The 19,942-nt window shown below is 44.3% G+C and overlaps 1 protein-coding gene across 2 annotated transcripts in view; it reads left to right on the forward strand.

Moving 5' to 3' along the window:
• Positions 1-202: 202 nt before the first annotated feature.
• Positions 203-19,942, forward strand: part of PACC1 (proton activated chloride channel 1) — a 57,550-nt gene continuing 37,810 nt past the window's right edge. The window contains exons 1-2 of one of the 2 annotated variants that reach the window (XM_029047169.2): positions 203-299; positions 5,419-5,484. In XM_029047169.2, the coding sequence (XP_028903002.1) occupies positions 5,443-5,484 (42 nt within the window). In that variant the 5' untranslated portion in view covers positions 203-299; positions 5,419-5,442. Of the gene's footprint in view, positions 312-5,418; positions 5,485-19,942 lie in introns of both variants that reach the window. The other variant, XM_029047170.2, reaches the window with a different exon arrangement.

Consider the following 19,942-nt stretch of genomic DNA (forward strand, 5'->3'; position numbering starts at 1 on the left):
AGGTCTGGTCATAGGGGCAGGTTTGCCACACTGTTGCAAGAAAAGCATTGCTTGGTCAAGCCCTCACTCAGGCACGCTTGGACTATCTGGGTGGAAGACGTTGGCCCCTCCTCTATCTAAAATGGATGTCAGGAAGAAGAAAGAATCCTTAAACTTCAGCTGTCATGTATCCATCTTCTCCCCAGCTGGATGTCCAGGAGTCTGCCCAGCAGAGTGGATGATTGTCCCAAGTTCCAGCAGTTGCTCCGGGGCCAGGCCATAGCTCCAGGAGTGGCAGCAGGGCTCAATCCAGTGCCAAGGTGTGTGGACTGGTAAGGGACAGACAATGGTTGGGTTGAAGAAACTGGAGGGGTGTTGTGGGGGAGTGGTAGGTGAATGGGAGAGATACTTGGGGTGGTGGGAAACATTGAGTACATGGGAAAAGGTGAATTCAAGAGAACAATCCAACAACAAGATGCTAATGTCCATGGAACATTTACCTAGGTGTAGCCGCTATTTGGAAGATATACAACACAGGAAATAGGGTAATTGTTCATTCATTCGATAGTATTTGAGCGTTTAGTATGTGCAGAGCATTGTACTAAGCTCTTGGAATGCACAATTCCGCAACAGATGGAGACAGTCCCATCCCAATGACGGGCTCATAGTCTAAACGGGGAGACAGACAGTAAAGCAAAACAAAACAGAGCAAAACAGAAACAAGACAACATCATCAAGATAAATAGAATCAAGGAGATATACACCTTACTAACAAAATACAGAAGGTAACAAATGAGCACAGTGTTGAGGGGAAGGGAATGGGAAAGAGCAGAGGATGGGGAGGGGAGGGGGAGCAGAGGGAAAGGGGGGCTCAGTCTGGGAAGGCCTCCTGGAGGAGGTGAGCTCTTGAGGGGAGCCTAGAACCTGTAAACCCCCCCTCCACATTCTTCCTGCCACCCAGATGTTATTCCTGCAAGGAGACAGGTCCCACCTCATTCTGCCTCCACCTTGCGGCTTCCTTATCAGTCATTTGCAGGCCAGGTTTCTCACTTCAGCAGGGACTCAGGAGGGAGGCAATGTGGAAGGGACAGAGATCTCTTCACTCCCACCGTGAGTATAGAGTCATTTCCCTTGCGCTTGTACCTTTTAAGCACTTAATACTCACCCCACCCTCAACCCCACAGCACTTATGTATGTATCTGTAACTTATTTTGTCTGTCTCCCTCACTAGACTGTAAGCTCGCTGTGGACAGGGAACACGTCTACCAACTCTGTTGTACTCTCCTAAGCGCATAGTATAGTACTCTGCACACACTAAGAATTCAATAAATAACACGGGTTGATTGCTGAAGGGAGAGAACATCACCCCCCCCCCACTCCCTTCAGACATTCTCCCCTCCCTCATTTATCATTCACTGCGTGCAGGCACCCTGTACCCAGTGCTTTGCCCAATTCTGCCCTCAATGAGGGGAGGGTGTGGTGGATTGGTGGGGAATTGCTGAAAATGCCCCAAGGAAGGTAAAGGTGATGCCAGGTCTCCACAGTGGCAAAAGCTGACAGGCTGATAATGGTACAGGGACAGAAGTGCTACTGGGGGGAATTTGGTGCTAAACTTAAAAAGGGAATGAGGCCAGTTTAAACAGGTCCAGTTCCTGGTCAAATGGGACAAGGAGCTGGAGCCAGAACTTCCTTACAGTTACCATACTTATTTGCTGGGGATATTTTGAGGGTAGGTGAGGCTTTGGAGCTTAACCTGAAACTCAGGACTGTAGTCTCTTCCATGTTTTGGTTCCTCCTGAGAGTAAGTCAGGTGCTTGAAAAGGTTTATTCATTCTTTCAGGATTAGGGAGCCATTGTAATGCAATGAATGGTATTGGCTTCAAGTAGGTGAAGGGTTTCTCTGAAGAAGTCAATAGTGGACCAGTCATTCTCCATGTCCCCAGAGGACTGAGCAAGAGGAGGTGGGCTTAAACTGCCACAAGCACAGGCATTTGGTTAGTCACAGGGAAGAAATTCTGGACTCTGGGGGTGAATAAAAATTGGAACGAGATACCAGGAGAAATTTGGAATCTCCATTCTTGGAGATCTTTAAAAATATAATCATCAGTCACCTTCTCTATATGGCTGAGCTGCCCAGAGTCAGGGGACTGGATCAGTTGACCTCTCGAAGTCCTTTCTTAACTTGAATTTGGTGATTCTGTGAATGGGTCTCCCTAAGCCACTAACTATGAGGGAGAAATCAGCATTAGAGAGAACCTGGCAGAGTGTTCCTCAACTTGTTTTGACTGATGATTAGCCCTTAACATTCCAAGCTTCTCCCCACACCCCCAACACACACACACCTCTCTGTTCCCTTCATTACATTCTGCCAAACAAAATTTATCACTGTCTTCAACTTCATTTAGACATTTATTCAAAGCTTACTGCGTATATGACTTAATGCAGGGAGTGATGGGATGTTTATATAGAATGGAGATGCTATAGTCAAGTCATCAAGAAGTTGACTCTCCCAAGAGCTTAGCACAGTGCAACACACAATATAGCAGACATTCCCTGACCACAACAAGCTTACATACATATGTGTGTGAATATACACTTACAAAACAAGCATAAATTCATATATGTTCCTGAGGGCAGGCAAGTTGGCTGAGTTAAGACTAGGGGTGGAGGACAAGTTTTAGGCCAATTAGAGAAGGCATTAGGGAGAAAATGCAGCAGCAGGGGCTGGGCTATCCCTAGTCATTTCTTTAACCAAGGCAAGCACTCCTTCCTTTCCCTCCCTGCCATTTTCCTTACCACATTATTGCCTACCTGGGCAGTAGAAGCTGGAGAATGCTGAAAAGAACAGTAATCTCTCTCTCTCTTCTCCCCTCTCCCCGCCCCTCCCCCCCCCCCCCCCCCCCCCCCCAACATATCCTTTTCCCTTCCAGTCACTGTCATAACCCATGTGTGGTGGTGGGACTGGGAGGGAGGCAGGGATAGTGGTGATGTGATAGCACTTTGGAAAATAACCCAATTCAAAGTAATATGTACCTTCTCCCCCGTCCCCACCCCCCCACCACTCTCTCTCTCTCTCTCTCTCTCTCTCTCTCACACACACACACACACACACACACACATCTTCCCTCTCAGTAGTGGTGTTGTGGTTGCATCACTGTAACTTAAAGATGTGATTTCTAGTTGCCATACTCCAAGCACAACTTTGACAGCACAACTTTGACCTTGAAATCCACCTTAGAGACTAGCTATATTCTCTGACCTCAAAGACAACAATCTGGGCAAGAAATTAGGAGTAAATCATGGTGAAGATCACATATTGGTCTTTTGAGTGGGAGAATGAATGAGGATAATTAGGAAAAACTTCTAAGGTGGGCCTTTGAGCTGTGGACTGGAACATATAGGAATACTTAGTCCTTCTTCCCTATGCATCCAACCCTAATTTTAGAACATCACAGTGCTGAGGCCCTGTGCCTGCAGGAGTGGGTGGAACTCAGTAAGTTTGGCCTTGAACCTTCATAAAATTCAGAATGTTGAGTAAGAAGGAATAGAACATTGTAAATTCTCAGTGGGCCAAGAGATCAGGAAGAGTTTTTCTGTGCAACCCTGGCAACTCTTCTTGTTTTGATTCTAGTGAAACCTGCAGATTTTTTACATTTCAAGTATGAAAGTGTCAAATTGAATTGCTCTCCTCCTTGGGCTGTTAGCTCCTTAAGGGCAGAGACAATCACTAATTCATTTTTTGTAACTTTCAGTGTTTGGCAAAAAGTGGGCACTGAATAATATTTGATTGGGATGAATGATTTAGTGGGCAGGAGCAGGGGGGCTCTTCTGAGTCTTGGCAAAGGAGGGAGGACTAAGTGGGAAGACCTTTGAGAAGGCAAAATTGGCTGGAATGGGAGGTGTGGACACCATGGGGAATGAGAAGATGGACGGTGGGGGTTAAATAGTAGAAGCTCTAAAGACCCAGTCCCAATTCTGACCACAGTTAACCACCCTTATTACTATCAACAGAGTTCTGGTCCAATCAAATCCACTCCAAGCTAAATGCCAAAATATGACTTCTGGGTCTAGCTTGAGCCCTTTGGGACCAGAATGGGGTTCAGATCTCCATGCTGGAGGGTAGACCTTTTTTATGTCCTTATAAAACAACAGCAACCTGAGCCAGGAGCTAAGGTCAGAGGAGGAAAATAAAAGCACTGAGGGACAGTTAGGAAGCTATCTTGGGAGGGCCAAGAGAATGAGCTGGGATGTAGAGGGAGAAGAGAACAAATAAGAAAGAGGGAGCCAACTAATGGATAGCAGGAGTGTTTGTCTTGTACAAGAAGCAGTAGGGCCCCAATTGGTGATTTTTAAGGAGGGGTATGATGGGCACTAATTGTCACTTTTAAAAGATTATTTTTGCAGTTATATGTAGGAAGCAGTATAGCCTCATAGAAAGAGTACAGGCCTATGAGTCAGAGAATCTGAGTTCTGCACCTAGCTCTGCCACTTGCCTGCTGGGACACTGGGCAAGTTACTTAGCGTCTCTGAGCCTGTTTCCTTGTTTGTAAAATGGGAATTCCCTCTATATGTAGACTGTGAACCCCAGGTGGGACAAGGACTGTGTCTGACCTGATTTATCTTGTATCTGCCCTAGCGTTTAATACAGTGTTTGGCACTGCACTGTTTGGCATGTGTGAGAACTTAACAAATACTCTTATTATAATTGATATTTTTATGATGTAAATTAGGGTCAAATGGAGAGAGGCTGAAAGGGAGAATAGAAGGGGTGCTGAGATAATAGTCCAGCTGGGGGTAATGGGGAAGTGTTTACAAACGTTGCTATAATAAGGATGGAGAGGTGTATGAGTGTGTGCGAGCTTTAATGCCCCCCCCAAACACACAAAATTAAATCAAATTAAAATTAAAATATGGAACAGTAAAATCAGCCAAACTGTGGGTAAAAAGAGAGAAGAGTAAGAAAAACAAGGAATTTCAATAATTCACAGTTATTATTCTTATTGTGATATTTGTTAAGTGCTTGCTAAGTACCAAGCACTAGGGTAGATACAAGGCAATCAGATCAGGAACAGTACTTGGGACACATGGAGTTCCCAGTCTAAGTGGGAGGGAAAGCAGATATTTAACCCCCATTTTGCAGATGAGGAAACTGAGACCCAGAGCAGTTAAGTGACTTGCCCAAGTTCACACAACAAGCAAGTGGCAGAGCTAGGATTAGAACTCAGGCCTCCCGATTTCCATTCTTGTGATCTTTCTACTAGGCCACGCTCTTCCCAGATAGTCAACCTCTGCCAAACTGAGAGTTGACTAGTTGAAATCAGTTCAGATCCCCAAAAGGGGAATCTTGGGAGATCTGATTCTTCCAACTCAACTTCACTTAAAGTTTTAACCTGTTTATATAATTATGCCTTTCTCTAAGTGTTCTCTCTGTTTCACAAGGGTTTTCCAGCAAATCGTACCCAGATGTTGCTACGGGGAGAAGACTGTGAGGTCAACAAAGCCTGGGTAAGTTGCTATTTCTGACTCATTAAATTTTTAAAAAAAACATTACAAACAAAAGCAGCACACAAGCAGCTCTGTTGGTTGTCCTGATAATAACACAGTGTGGGAAGTGACTCACTCCTCAGACTGGATTGCTTGCCGGCATGTATTCATTAGGGAGCAGTAAGAAGCGGGATGGTTTTCTGATGTAACTAATGGCCACCTCCACGGCCAGAGACAGAGGAGTTTAAAGAACAGATGCAAAACAAATCCACCTGTCACCCTCCTGACGGTTTTGAGTCCTCCAACAGTGTCTCATGTTTCTGGTGAGACCGCAGCCCCAACACCGAACAAAAGATGAAAAGGAATTTGATTCCCTGTGAAAATCAGACTGATTGGCAACAGTGGAAAATCCAGTTAGGAAATAAGTGTGGAACAGTTCAGTAGGCAGGTGAGGTGAGAACACACGTAAGACTGTGCTGCGGGCAAAAAAGCAGGTCTGGGGAGTCTGTCTAAGAATTTTGCAAATTCTGGGACTCCTCCTCATCAGTTCCCTTTACCTAGATCCTGAATCTGAATCCAGGTGAGTGTTGCCAGGAAAAGACTTATTTTCAAGTATGTGAGGATGTTAGCTAACAAGAGTGAGTGAATAAAAATGTCCCATAGTCTACATGGGTTTAATTATTTACGGTTTAGCTGCATGGATCATTTTAAGCTTTCGTGAACTGTGAACCATGAGCCATTCTTCCCTCTGACCTCCCATTCAACAGCAACCACAGTCGGCTACAACAGAGATTCTCTCCAGGACCCCCTTCCCTTGGGTTGCCTTCCTTCAGTGCCCAGACTCTGGGCTGCCTAATAGGGTGGCCAGTTGTCCTGTTCTTATACAGGACAGTCGGCTCTTCTGATAGAACACCATGTGATTTTTTGTTGTGACTTTCATTATTAAGGGCTCAGCGACTATCTAGGTTTGGCAGATTTATGCAACAAACTTTTTCATGTTTGTTCTGATGCCACCCTCATTTATGCAATGTAGCATGTTACTTTGCATCTGTTGCTTGTACCGTGATGAACATGAAAGCAGTTTTATCAATTTCAAAACAAGAAGCTGATAAATGTTACCAAGGGATGGAAAGCGGTACAAACATTAGTTGTTTCCCGCAAGGTAAATACACCCTGGTTTTTAGGGCTGATGTTTTTGATAGATATTATTTATTGATTTTTAATAAAGGGAATCAAGGGCCACCCCCAATGCCTAGGCCAAGGCCTCACCAAGACTCAAGTTACCACCTTTGCCTCAGAGTTACTTTTCATCTCTGGCAATGAGGATAATCGAGAACTGAACAAATTGATCTTAATGAAGGATAGAGGCTGCATGTCTCACTTTTAGAGGTTGTCCTTTGTTTCTTTCTGGATTTGTTGTTATAACTATTTTAGAACATCTTTTATTTGAGCATCCCAAAGCATGCTAAAACAACCTTGTCCACTTGTCCAGTGCAAATAATGAAAGGTGACAGACTGGTTATGAAAGTTCATTTATTTTGTGGTTATCTCTTAGAACAGAGATGGGGTGAAAGAGGGTTAGGAAAACGTCAACCAAACACACACCCTTAGTACATACAATTTTATACCATGCTTTGCCCCTATGTATATAAGTATATTATCCTGGTAGATTATTCTGCTATCTGTTATATCCTTGTTCTTCTGACTGCTTTACTATTTGCAAGTCTGCCTTTCTCCCTTATTAGATTATAATCCCAGAGAGGGGAGGAATCAGATCTTTTGGTTCTCTTAAGCATTTTAATACAGTGCTGGGAATGCAGTAGGCACTCAGTAAATACCAGTGATGATGAGAAGAGGATGATGGCTGATCTATAGTCCATGTACACTAGAGAAGCATACACGGTTCTGGATACAAATGTGTCACAGGTACACACAGGTCTCCTATAACTTTGGGAGTACATTCTTAATGAGCCCAGCATTAAGGAAGGCTTACTGAACAGTATACTTGCCTTGACTGGTGTCATGCTCATGGACACAACCCTGCCTTCTGATGTCATATGGGGTTCTGTCCAGGTAGACACACATTATCCGAAGAATGGTCCCTAATTTCCAGGTGGAGCTCTATCCCAAACACATAGTCAAACACTCATTACGAAAGAACTGAGTGTAATTCATTCTGAAATTCAAATCATGGGAGTAGGGCTCCAACCCCCATTTTTGGCTGTGTCTTTGAGCCAAAGACATTGACTCCAGCAAGAGAGTTCACTGGTGTCATCTGTTGATGGGATAACTAGGAGAGAAGGGTCTTTCTAGTACCCCCAAAGCCAAAACTCAAGGCCTAGGGTTCCCTTTGGCTCTCTAGAATCTACCCTTTCCTCTCCATCAAAACTGCTACCACACTGATCTAACCACTCGTATCTCACCTTGACTACTGCATCAGTCTCCTGTCTCTCTCAACTCCAATGCATATTTCACTATTTCACTCTGCTTCCTGGATCATTTTTCTAAAAAAACATTCAGGCCACATCTCCCCACACCTCCAGTGATCCATTTCTGCATCAAAGAGAAACTTTAAAGAATCAACTTTAAGGCACTCAATCAACTCTCCCCCCTACCATACCTCACTAACTTCTGACTATCACCCAATCTGCACCCTCTGATCCTCTAACACCAACTTACTTTCAGTACCTTGATCTTGTCCTCCCTTCCCCTTCGCATCCAACAGATTACCATTCTTCCCACCTTCAAAGCCCTCCTAGCATCACATCTCCTCCAAGAGGCCTTCCCTAACTTAAACACTCATTTCTTTTACCTGCTCTCCCTTAAGCACTCGATATTCACCCCACCCTCAGCTTTACTGCACTTATGTACATATCCTTACACTCTGCCATTTCCCTTGTATGTCATTTACTTTACTGTTTCTCCCCAAATTAAGCTGTAGGCTTCTTTTTTAGTGGTACTTCTTAAACATTTACTATGTGCCAGACACTATACTAAGCACAGTAGTAGATTCGAGAAAATCAGGTAGGATCCAGGACCTGTTCCACATAGGGCTCTTAGTCTAAATCAGAGGGAAGTCTCATGATCAGGGGTTGTGTCTACTGGCTCTATTATATTGTACTTTCCCTAGTGCTCAGTACAGTGCTGTGCACATAAGTGCTCAATAAATACTAGTGATTGATTGAGGGAGAGAGGGAGGGAGCCAGTCTCCAGTCCCACATTGAACCTCAGAAAACTGTCATTGTTTCCTGAGGAGGGATTGAATTTTCTGAGGCTCAAAGTGGAGCTGGAATAGGCTCCTGCCAGCTGGGATTTCCAAAATAACAGAGCCAGGGGCTCCAGGATTAGGGAGGAGAAAAGTCAGAAACAGGAGAATGAGAATGAGAAAGAGAAAGCGAGAGAGAGAGCAAGAAACATGCAGAGGCAGAGACAAAGCTGCAGGCAGGAGTGACTGATATGTACCTATATAAACAACCACACACACGCAAATCACTCATTCTGATAAGGTTTTGCAGTAGCAAATAAGTTGGAAGAAAGAGAGAAGAGAGATAGCCAAGCCCATCTCAACTCCACAGTAGCTTGAGTCCCATTCTGGACTGAAGCGACCACCACCACCTCTTGCCCCTACTACCAGGGACTGCTCCCAGACATTTTCAGTATAGCAAACTGCACTCAATTCGCAACCTCCCCCCTGCATGCCCCTGCACCCCCGCGTCCCTTCTAATGGAAGCCTCTGGGAAGTAGACCTAGGTACCTGCAGCTACTTGTATTTTAATGAAAGGATTTCCTTTCAAATGAAAGTTGTGCTGACCAAATCCTAAATACATTTTGCATCAGACTGGATTGTCTCTGTAACAGAATGGATTAATTCTGGTAAATGAGTCTCTTTCACTGGTCACTTAGAAAAAAATCAGCTCCACTGCCATGGTACCATCGAGACAGAGAAGGCTTAATGAAAGCCTCTTGGAAGCGATGTGATTTTAGAAGGGCGTTGAAGGTGTAGTCTGTCACATATGAAGGGGAAGAGAGTTCTTGGCCAGAGGAAGGGTGAGATTGAGGTACAGAGAGTAGCTTGGTTGTTAGAGGCAACGTTTGAGGGGGGAGGGAAACGGGGGGCTCCCAGCTGCCACAACTGCCACAGGGATCACTCCCATCACTCAGACTCAAGGTGAGACTATGGGGCACCCCATTGGCCATTATTCGAGTAGAATGCATGATAGGGACCTGAGATGCAGGGCTGTCCCTCTAGCTCAGTCTGGTCAAGGGAGAAGCTGAGCTGGGGGAGAGCTAAGCAACTCAGAGACACACAAATTCAGGGTCACATTTCTATTTCTAAGTCAGAAACCGAAGGCCAGACACTAGCCTGTCCTAAAGTCTGGATGTTGCTAAGGTTTCCTCAGTAGTACTGCTGGACAAATTTGCTGTTTGGGTTCCTGTGTTCTTTACTGTGCCACATCTCTGGACTGGGCTCCAGTTTGAAGCCCCAAATCCCAGGTTTGAGTCTCCTGCAGTGTTGAATGACTTTTATTTTGTGAACTCTTGGTTGGGATTCTTGGAACAGTCTAGGCAAGTTAGCGGAAAATATGTGGCTCCAAATTTACTGGGAAAAAATTCCAGCAAGTTGATGTTAAAAGCCATTTGATTTTTCCAATTTTCAATGATGCCCAATTGCAAAATTTGGCTCTGGCTCAATTGACAACTCAGTTGACTGTGACCTTCTCTAAGCAGCTCTATCACCAACCTGCTGAAATTCTCCGCATTTGGTAACTTGGTTGGGCCTCCCCTTTGTGCAGGCGGGCGGGGACACACCCACGCGTGCATGTCCAAAGGGACCAGGCTACAGAGAAACTGCACGTCTGCAGCTTACCCTGTGGTTTTATCCAGCAAACCTGTTCTTTCACATTCCTCTTTGAGGGGCCAGCGGTTCATTCCTTCCACGTTGCAGTCTCCTGCAGAGGTTATTTCACTTCTGCCTTATGGAGGGAAATGGTTGTCACCCCCAATCTCCAGTTTGGGCTTTTGAGTTCTCATTTCTGGGCTTCCTTCTTCTGAGCTTTTCTGCTCCTCCAGGACCCACTCACAAAGCATGGCAGATCATACAGCCTCTCGCTTTGCCTTGTCCCATTGGAGCCTGATTTCCCATGCAAAGAAAAATGCTTTACTGGATGTCTTGCTGTGTCTGGCTATGGAGTAAGTGATCCAGAATCTGATCACTGCACCTGTACTTCTACAGAAGTTCTCTCCTCTGCCTGGACCTCCACTGCAACTTTGATTGGGGGGCCCACAGGGATTGGAGACCCCCCAATCCTGATCTAATTAATAATAATTATTATTTGTTAAGCATTGGAGTAGATCAATTGATTGTATTTGAGTGCTTCCTGTGTGCAGAGCACTGGACTGCACATTTGGGAATGTACATTATAACAGAATTGATAGTCATGTTCCCTTTCCACAGGAGCTTACAGTCTAAATGGGACCTTAAAGTCTAGAGTCTTTAGAGTCTAGAGATACAAGATAATCTGGGGGGGTTTACTTAGTTTACCTGCTCCCTCCTCAAACCACACTCTGTTTTACACTCTTTAACCCTAACTGTCCTGTCAGCTATCAAAATTTCCACCAAGAATAGTCCTCTGCCCTCAGGAGATGTTCAGTGATATTGTTTGAATTGGTGATGGTAATTGTCATGAAGGTGTGGGAGGATCTTAACTCCACTTGATCTCAGAATCTTCAGTGCTACCCAAAACCTGAAAAGATCCCAGGCCTGGGAGTCAGAAGAACTGAGTTCTAATCCTGGCTCCACCACTTGCCTACTCTGTGACTTTGGGCAAGTGATTTAACTTCCCTGTGCCTCAGTTAACTCAGCTGTAAAATGGGGACTAAAAATGTGAGCCCATGTGGGACATGGAATGTGTCCAACCTTGTGTCCACCCCAGCACTTAGTTCAGTGCCTGGCACATAGTAAGTGCTTAATAAATACCATTTTTAAAAGACCAAAAAAAGCTCATGTCAACATTCCCTCATAATCCTCATGCTTCAGGGGTGTAGGGTCAGAGCTTGGAGTCCCCAAAGATGGGATTTCCCACATTGCTGGCTGAGTCACCCCAAGGGACTGGGGAACAAGGGGACATTCTGAAGTATTAAGTCATTTGGGGACTTGCATTTGAGGGCTCCGTCCTCCTGCTTCTGCATCTTTGGGACATCCCCTTTATTAACCTATGCTCTGTGTGGGAGGATTTCAGTAAAGGTCAAGGTGGCCTAAACCAGAAGCCATGCTGCATATCAGAGAGATCTGGACAGTTATAGGGCTGCAAGGCCAAAAGAGTCCCATAGGTTCAAGCAGCTCTCAGCCTTAGCTTCCTCCTAAGTCCCCCAATTCCTAGGAACCCAACGAAAGAACTCAACTAGTATACAAAGTAGTAATAATATTCATGAAGTGCTTACCCTGTGCAGAGCACTGTATTAAATGCTGGGAGACAGTACACAGGTGGGAATTAGACATGATCCCTGTCCACTGGTGAGAATGGCAGGGAGGGTCTCAGAATCTATAAGTATGTCAATCCATCAAAGGTATTTACTGAGTGTTTTATATGTGCAGAGCACTGTTCTAAACACTTGGGAGAGTACAACACACCAGGATTAGCGGACACGTTCCCTGTTCATAACGAGCTTATTAGTGGGGAGAAGGGACTAGAGTCAGAGGCAGAAAGGATGCTAAAACAGTAAAACACAATAGACAAATACACAAAATCAGAAAGATGTTGTGGCTAGGGGAGCAGAATTTCAGGTCCCTTGGGCTCGGAGTTCAAGACACATCTATAGTGATTTTATTCTGTGTAAAATGGCAGAAATACATATTTTTATCCAATTATAAGGGAACCATCAAGCCTTTACTGTCTGTGCACTGCATCTCTTAATCTCTGATCTTTTCCTGCTGGTTCTTCCCTAGCCTTTTCCTCTCCTCATCTACTCTTTTCTGTTTCGTTCTTGCATTTCTCGGTATTTGCACCTTTGTGTCAGTCTCCCTCCCTTCCTCATTTCTGTTTTCACCTTTATTGCGGAACACAATACCAAACAGCTCCTCCTTTCTCCTCAGGGCCCATCCCTCTCTTTGCCTGGGTATTCCTTGGAGACAGATTGCCCCTCAGAAGCAAAGAACTTCCTCTCTGCTTTGGGCCTGTTGGAAAACCCAAACTTTGCTTTCAGCCTAGTGTAATACCATAGAGGTATTTACACTTCCACCGCCTGCCAGGACTACCTTGGGGATGGAAGCAGAGGTGGAAAAGATGCTCCTGCTGGTGATTGCTATCAGTGTAGGTGTGGCTGTTTCATAACTGACAGCCTCCACACTGTTCTCACATAACACTGCTCTTTGTTCTGTTGTTGCAGTTGGCTCTGTGTCTTAGATTTACAGCCTCCCTAAAGCCTGAGCTCAAAAAGATAGTCCCAATAGACTCTTCTAGTCATACAAATTTCATGGCGAGGAGAGATGGTAACAGTTATTTTTTTTTTCATCTTCCCCAAAGCCCAACAATGGGAACACTAGCCAAGCTTCACCAGAATGTTGGCTAACCTCCTGTGACATCATCAGTAGAGACAAAGATGTTAAGTCAATCTACAGCATAATCTCTCCTGAACAAAGCTCCATTTATCCAGGTGTTTTCCAAAGATATATATATTTTTTAATCTGTAGTCACTGTGAATCCCCGTTGAACCAGTCCCCAGCCTGGGGCAGTGTTACTCTTAAAAGCCTTGGCAATTTTGTCCCCTCTGGATAATAAAGGAAAACCTGCCCTGCTGGGACTAGAGCTTGCCAGAAGATGTCAGTGGATGGGTCTTTTTGGAGATAATTTTTCAGAAGAAATTTTTGGTTTATCAAATCCGAATAGGCACGCCTCCAATTTGAGCTGAACAGACGAAAATCTACAAAACCAGAGCCACTGGCCTCACTACCAAGCCAGCTGGTATCACCATGCCCTCCTGGTTGCAAGGGAGAGAGAGCAACTCAGTACTAGTCAAATGGTAGCTTTTAACACTCTGGTGGGTAACCCAAGGATTATGTTAATTCACTAGGAGAAGGGGAGCAGTTCCCTCAATTTACCACCATGGGTAGGAAATATCTGTGTAAAGGAGCACACTTTAGCTCTTAAGCCAACCTATACACTGTGCCTCATTCTTTCTTTGTCCAGTGTACCATTTACTCATGCCCTCTCTTCCTCCCTGGAACTCCCTCCTCCTTCATATCCAGACTCTCCCCAAAGCCCTGATTTAAGAAATCACATCTCCCCCAGGAGGCTTTCCCTGACTAATCTCCCCTCTCCCCATCTGATTTCCCTCCATCTACTGCCTCACTTAATGCACTGGAGTCTTTATGGCCTAAGCACTTATCCCTCCCTGTCACTACCCCTCAGCACTTTTGGACAGACCTTTAAATTGTGCTTCCGTTACCTGTAATTTACTTAAATGCCTGTCTCCTCTATTAGAATATTAGCTTCCTGAGGGTAGGGATCATGTCTACTAATTCTGTTGACTCTCCCAAACCCTAGTATAGTATATCATAGAGTAAGCAGCATGGCTTAGTGGAAAGAGCATGGGCTTGGGAGCCAGAAGACCTGAGTTCTAATCCCAGTTTACAACTTCTCTGTAAATTGTTCTAATCCCACGATTCAATTCTAATCCCACCTCCACAACTTGTCTGCTATGTGACCTTGGGCAAGTCACTTAACTTCTCTGTGCCTCAGCTACCTCATCTGTAAAATGAGGATTAAAAATGTAAGCTCCATGTGGGACAGCCTGATTACCCTGAATCTACCCCATTGCTTGGAACAGTGCTTGGCAAATAGTAAGTGCTTAACAAAAACCGTTATTACTATTATTATTATTAAGCACCCAATAATTCAAATGGAAATTTTTTTTAATAAGACACTTTATTATGAATTTTTCCCTGTAGCAGGATTTAATCTCATGAATTGACTTTGTCATTGATTTAAAAAAAAATATATTTTATTTTGGTCTGGCTTGGATTTTCCTAAGGAAAGCAGTTGCCATTTTGGGGATTATTTTTCATGGTGTGTATGAAGCAACAGTGGAGGCAATGGCTGTTACTAAGAAAATAAAGCTGAGGACATCCCAGTTTTAATAATAATAATTAGGGTACTTGTTAAGTGCTTACTGTGTGCCAAGCCCCATTCTAAGGACCTAGGTAGATACAAGCTAATCAGGTGGACCCTTTAAACTTTAAAGACATATATTTACATTGAAATTCTGAAGCCTTTCTTGTGTCCCCTCTTAGGGAGAAATTTCGAGTATAAGACTCGAGAAAACTTTGGGAGAAAATCTTATGGGTTATCATTGACTTTTTATTTTTGAAATTCAGGGTAAAATCAGGATTACATTTTTAAAAAATCTAAGCTGAAGAAAGTGCTTTAGGAAAAGCAGTGTGAGAAGCAGCATGGCACAGTGGGAAGAGCCCGGGCCCAGGAGTCAGACGACCTGAGTTATAATGCCGGTTTACAACTTCTCTGTGCCTCAGTTTCCTCATCTGTAAAATTGAGATTAAATTCTACTACTTTGAGTTGTGAGCTGTATGTGGGATAGCGACTTTGTCCAACCTGATTAGCTTGTATCTACCCCAGTGCTTAGTACAGTGCCTGGCACACAGGAAGTGCTTAACAAATACCATAAAAAAGCGGGGGACGGACCCCAAATTTTCTTGAAAAATGTTGCAGTAGGATGCATTTATTTAGGAAGGAATCAAACAGATTCCTCCACATCGCCAGTCGGTGTCACTGTTGTTCAACTCAAATACAAGTGCCAGGAAATCGCGTGTCCCTCTGGAAATTCGGGTTTCACTGAATTGAGAAAATCCTGAAAATCCCGGCTGTTCCGTTAACTGCTATCCAGAGAGCCCCATTCCCCGAAGTACAATTTCCATAAGCCAAGTTGCGGCTGTGAGAAACACTGCTGAACCGTGTGGAATTTACTGTCTTTCTGCAGCCCTCCTTAAGGCAGTCAAGCAACGGTATATTCTGAACATTTATCACTGTACTAAGCGTAAGATCCTAGCAGGGGAGGCAGGCACTAAAATAAGTAGGGAGAAGCAACTGGCTTTAAGGATATCTACATAGGGGGGAAGAAGGTGCGGGGAGGGAGGGTGAGTACCAAGAGTTTAGGTGATGAAAGAGCTGGTGGCAGTAGTCAGGGAAGAAGGGTGGGGCGATTGGAAATGAATTAGGGAAGGACTCCTGGAGGAGATGTGATTTCAGAAGGACCTTGATTAAAGGGAAAGGGTTATCCGCCAAATGTGAAGCAGGAGGGAGGGAGCAAGCAAGAGCCCGTTGTTGGGCAGGGATTGTCTCTGTTGCAGAATTGTACATTCCAACTGCTTAGTACAGTGCTCTGCACACAGTAAGTCCCAATAAATATGATTGAATGAATGAATCTTAGAAGCAGCATAACCTAGCGGCAAGAGCACAGGCTTGGGTGTCAGAGATCGTGGGTTCTTATCCTGGCTCTACCTCTTGTCTGCTGTGTGACCTTGGGCAAGTCACTTCACTTCTCTGTGCCTCAGTTACCTCATCTGTAAAATGGGGGTTGAGACTGTGAGCCCCACGTGGGACAACCTGATGACCTTGTATCTACCCCAACATTTAGAACCATGCTTAACAAACACCATAATAATTATTATTATTTATTATTATTATCTAGCTGGATCTATCTCCCCATGGCTCCAAGTGGATGGTTGGAGGCTGATTTTTCCCCAGTCACGATTATGCTCCCAAAATTAGTGACAAATGGATTCTTTAGCAGAGGTGACTTTTGCGAACAAAATCGTTGTGACTACAGATGGGTTGGGGCAGTGGGTGATGTTATCCCAAACCGCCATGACCCTGATGACTGCCAGGCCAAACACATCAATATCACTCACCACTGGTCCCAGAAAGTCTGACATGCAAAAAGACAAAATGTGAATCATTGGAATTTGGGGTACATTATGGTGTACAGAGTAAAGCAAGGGTTGAATTTTAGGTTTACTAATGGAGGCAAAATAAGACTGCCTGGCTTAGGTATCTAAAACTATTCTTACAAGACTTGCCCATTGAAAATTTGCTAAACCACCTGGGTAGGAGTAGCCCAGGCCTGGAGTTCTTGTTGTTGTTGGTTTTTGGTTTTTTTTGGGGGGGGGGAAGGGAGTAATCTGCTTTGTGGAGTAAGTCCATTATATCTCAGAAAGTGTTTATTTTATCCATCAAAGTGCACAGAGCCTCCTAAGCTCTGGATTTTAAGGAGCAGAATTCGGACACTAGTAGCCCGCTGGATGCACCCCAAATGAGCAATAAAGGCACTTTGCAGTCTCAAGTGGTCCAAGACCTTCCAGAGTCACCAGTAGCTAGAACCGGCTCTACAGGTGCCAACTTCACTTGTTTAACCTTGCCTAGACCTTCCGGGTCCCTGATGGCAAAGATCCAGGCGAGGTCATTTTGCTTTCGTTTCCTTTTGTTTTCAGAAGACCTCCCAGGTTTCCCCTCCTGCGGATCAACAACCTCCCATTTCAGCTAGAAAACAAAGCTTTTACTGTAAACGGTATTTTTATTTCCTCCAGTATTGCACAAGGTAAGACCTCCCCTCCTCCTTTCATTCATTCCTGTGGAGGGACTCAAGTTCTGAGAGGTGCAAGGGAGAGGGAATTTAAGGTCCATTTCCCCACTGTGAATAACTCTGGATTCAGGGGGACTACTGATTCACATAGTTAAACAAGGGAGGCTCTGGAGACCTGGAAAATGACCTTCCCAGCATCCCCAGGTTAGCTCCTTCCACTTCTTACACTTGTGATTGGACCCAGTCATGCCACAAAAAAGATCCTAGAAAGAAGAGACCTTATGCCTGCTGCCTACTTTTCTCTAGTCACAAACTTGATTTTTACTCCTGGCAAGTGCTACTTGTATAGATATATTGGTCTGAGTCCTAACCAGCATTCCAGTTTTATTCAAAGACAAAATGCTCTTAGGCCCCCTGACCATTCAAATGAAGGCCACACTCCCACACCCTCACATTCCACCCAAACTGCTTAGGTTTTGCAAGAAATAGGACAGTAACTAGAGTAACCATTCATCCATACGCTTTTAGGCCAGACAGTTCAGGTTTCAGCTGATCTGTCTTCAGTTTGATACTGTCTGGGGTTGGAGGTTTGGCAAAGAGTTGGCCTGTATTCTTGAGTGCGAACAGGAGTCACCTTAACTGAGACTAGGAGTGAGATCATAGTGAATAGTGGCCTTGAGGAATCCATCTATTGAGGAAGAAAGGACAGACATAAGAGACACACATAGAATGAGACAGAGCACATCAAATATACACAAATGCTTAGTTATATTCTTAAACTTTGTTGCTTCCCCCAAACTGTCATTTATTTTAGCATCTGGCTCCAAGACTAGATTGTTAGCTCCATGAGGGAAGGGATTATATTTACTATGTTGTATACTTCCAAGTGTTTAGTACAGTGCTCTGCACTACATTAGCAGGCAATACATGCCACTGATTGATAGACAAATGTACATATCACGTAAGACCCAATGACAGAACTACAAACAGCAGATATTTTCTTCTGTAGGAACTCGCTGGGGATGGTGATGTAGGCTACAGTTCCGAGTTCCCAGGAGTCTTGGGGCTGACAATGATAATTATAATTAATAAGCATGCAGGGCTCACAATCTATCTTACCCCCATTTTACAGATGAAGAAAAGAAGAGGGAGGTTATGATTTGCCCAAGGTCACACACAGTAGGCCAGTGACAGAGCTGGGACTTTATTAGCCTCACCCAACTCCTTAGACTTATCACTGATATTTATTGAGCACTTTCATAAGTGCCCTGATCATTAGGGGTCTGTGAGGGAGGTTAGACTCACTTTATGCCCTCAGGATTTACTGTCAGGTAGGAGAGCAAGACATCTGTGTGCACTTGTCAAATGATGATTTCTTGACTGGCTCATGGATTGTGCCTTGGTTTATAAAGGAAAGATTCCTGGATGTGGAGAGATGCATTTTAAAGGTGGCGTTAAGTGTTGTGGGAAATAAATGCAGGAACATGGTTCAGTTTAAAAGGGCTGGTTTGAGTGAAGACTTGGAGACCAGTGGGGGAAGTGGGAGGGAGCTACTAGGGACTATTAGGCCAAACAGAAAGATTGGCTCTCTAATGACAACCTCTGTGCCTCCCTCTTGTCTCCTTCACTGTTGACCTCTTGTTCCTGTCCTTCCTCCTGCCTGGAACTCCCTCCCTCTTCCTATCCGGCAGCCACTACTCTCCCCAACTTCAAAGCCTATTAAAACCACATCTCCAGGAAGCCTTCTCTAACTAATCTCTCATCTTTCCACCCTATTTCCCTTGTTATTGCATCACCTATATATTTGAATGCAGTAAACACTCAATAAATAAGATTAAGTCCTCATCCCTTAAGCACTTAGGTACTCACTCCTTTCAAGTTTCCCACAAGGTTTATGTACATTTATCTTTAAATTAGTTAACTTCCCCTTACCTGTAATTTATTTAAGTGTCTGGCTACCCAGCGGGATTGAGAGCAGGGATCATGTCTACAAACACTACTGTACTCTCCTAAGCCCTTAGTACAGTACTCTGCAGAGAGTAAGCTCTCAGTAAATACTACTGATAGATTGATATGGGCAGGGAACTTGTCTGCCAATTCTGTTGTATTGTACTCTCCCAAGAGCTTAGTACAGAGCTCCATACATAGTAAGTGCTCATTAAATACCATTGATTGATTGGCAGGTACGGAGAATGCAGGCTGTGGTTTAGCAGGAGACGAGAACAAAAAGCAGATAGGTTGGAGAATTTTGAAGAGTGCAGCCTCTTGTAATTTGATCTGGAGGAGCAGAGTAACCCAGCTAGATCACATGATCTCCTTCCACCCAGCACAATCTGTGCCTCACTCTACTTCCTTCCTGTTATTATGGAATAGTTCTTTGTGTGTATGTTGTGTCCTCCTCTATTGGACTGTAAGCTCCTCAAGGACAGGGATTGTGTCTGCCTTTACCGATCTTGCAAATACAATGAATAGCTATTTCAGTGTTTTTCTGATCCCTACTGAAGATGTCAAACGTTAACCCAAAAGCCCTCAGTTTTCACTCAGAATGCCCTTGCTTGCTTCTCAAGGATTCTGGAAAAGGCCCCAGCTCAGAAGGCCACAGTAGTTTTTCCCTCTCAGAAGCAATAAGCTTACATGTTGTGGTCATGGGGTTTGTTGAATACAGAGAAGGAAAAAATAATTCTCTGAGCAAAACCACTCTGGGCCCCAAAGACAGATTGATGAAATCTGAATAGTAAAATCCCTCTAACCAGAAAAGAAAGCCTATGACCATGGAATAATCCTGCTTATTTCTTTTCCCATAACTTTTCATTTTCCTCTGTGGTCCCGCGGTAAACCCTGATGAGAACTGCAAAAAGATGCCCTTTTCTCTCTTGCCAGTGGG

The sequence above is a fragment of the Ornithorhynchus anatinus genome, chromosome 19, assembly GCF_004115215.2.
Source record: "Ornithorhynchus anatinus isolate Pmale09 chromosome 19, mOrnAna1.pri.v4, whole genome shotgun sequence".
Lineage (NCBI taxonomy): Eukaryota > Metazoa > Chordata > Mammalia > Monotremata > Ornithorhynchidae > Ornithorhynchus > Ornithorhynchus anatinus.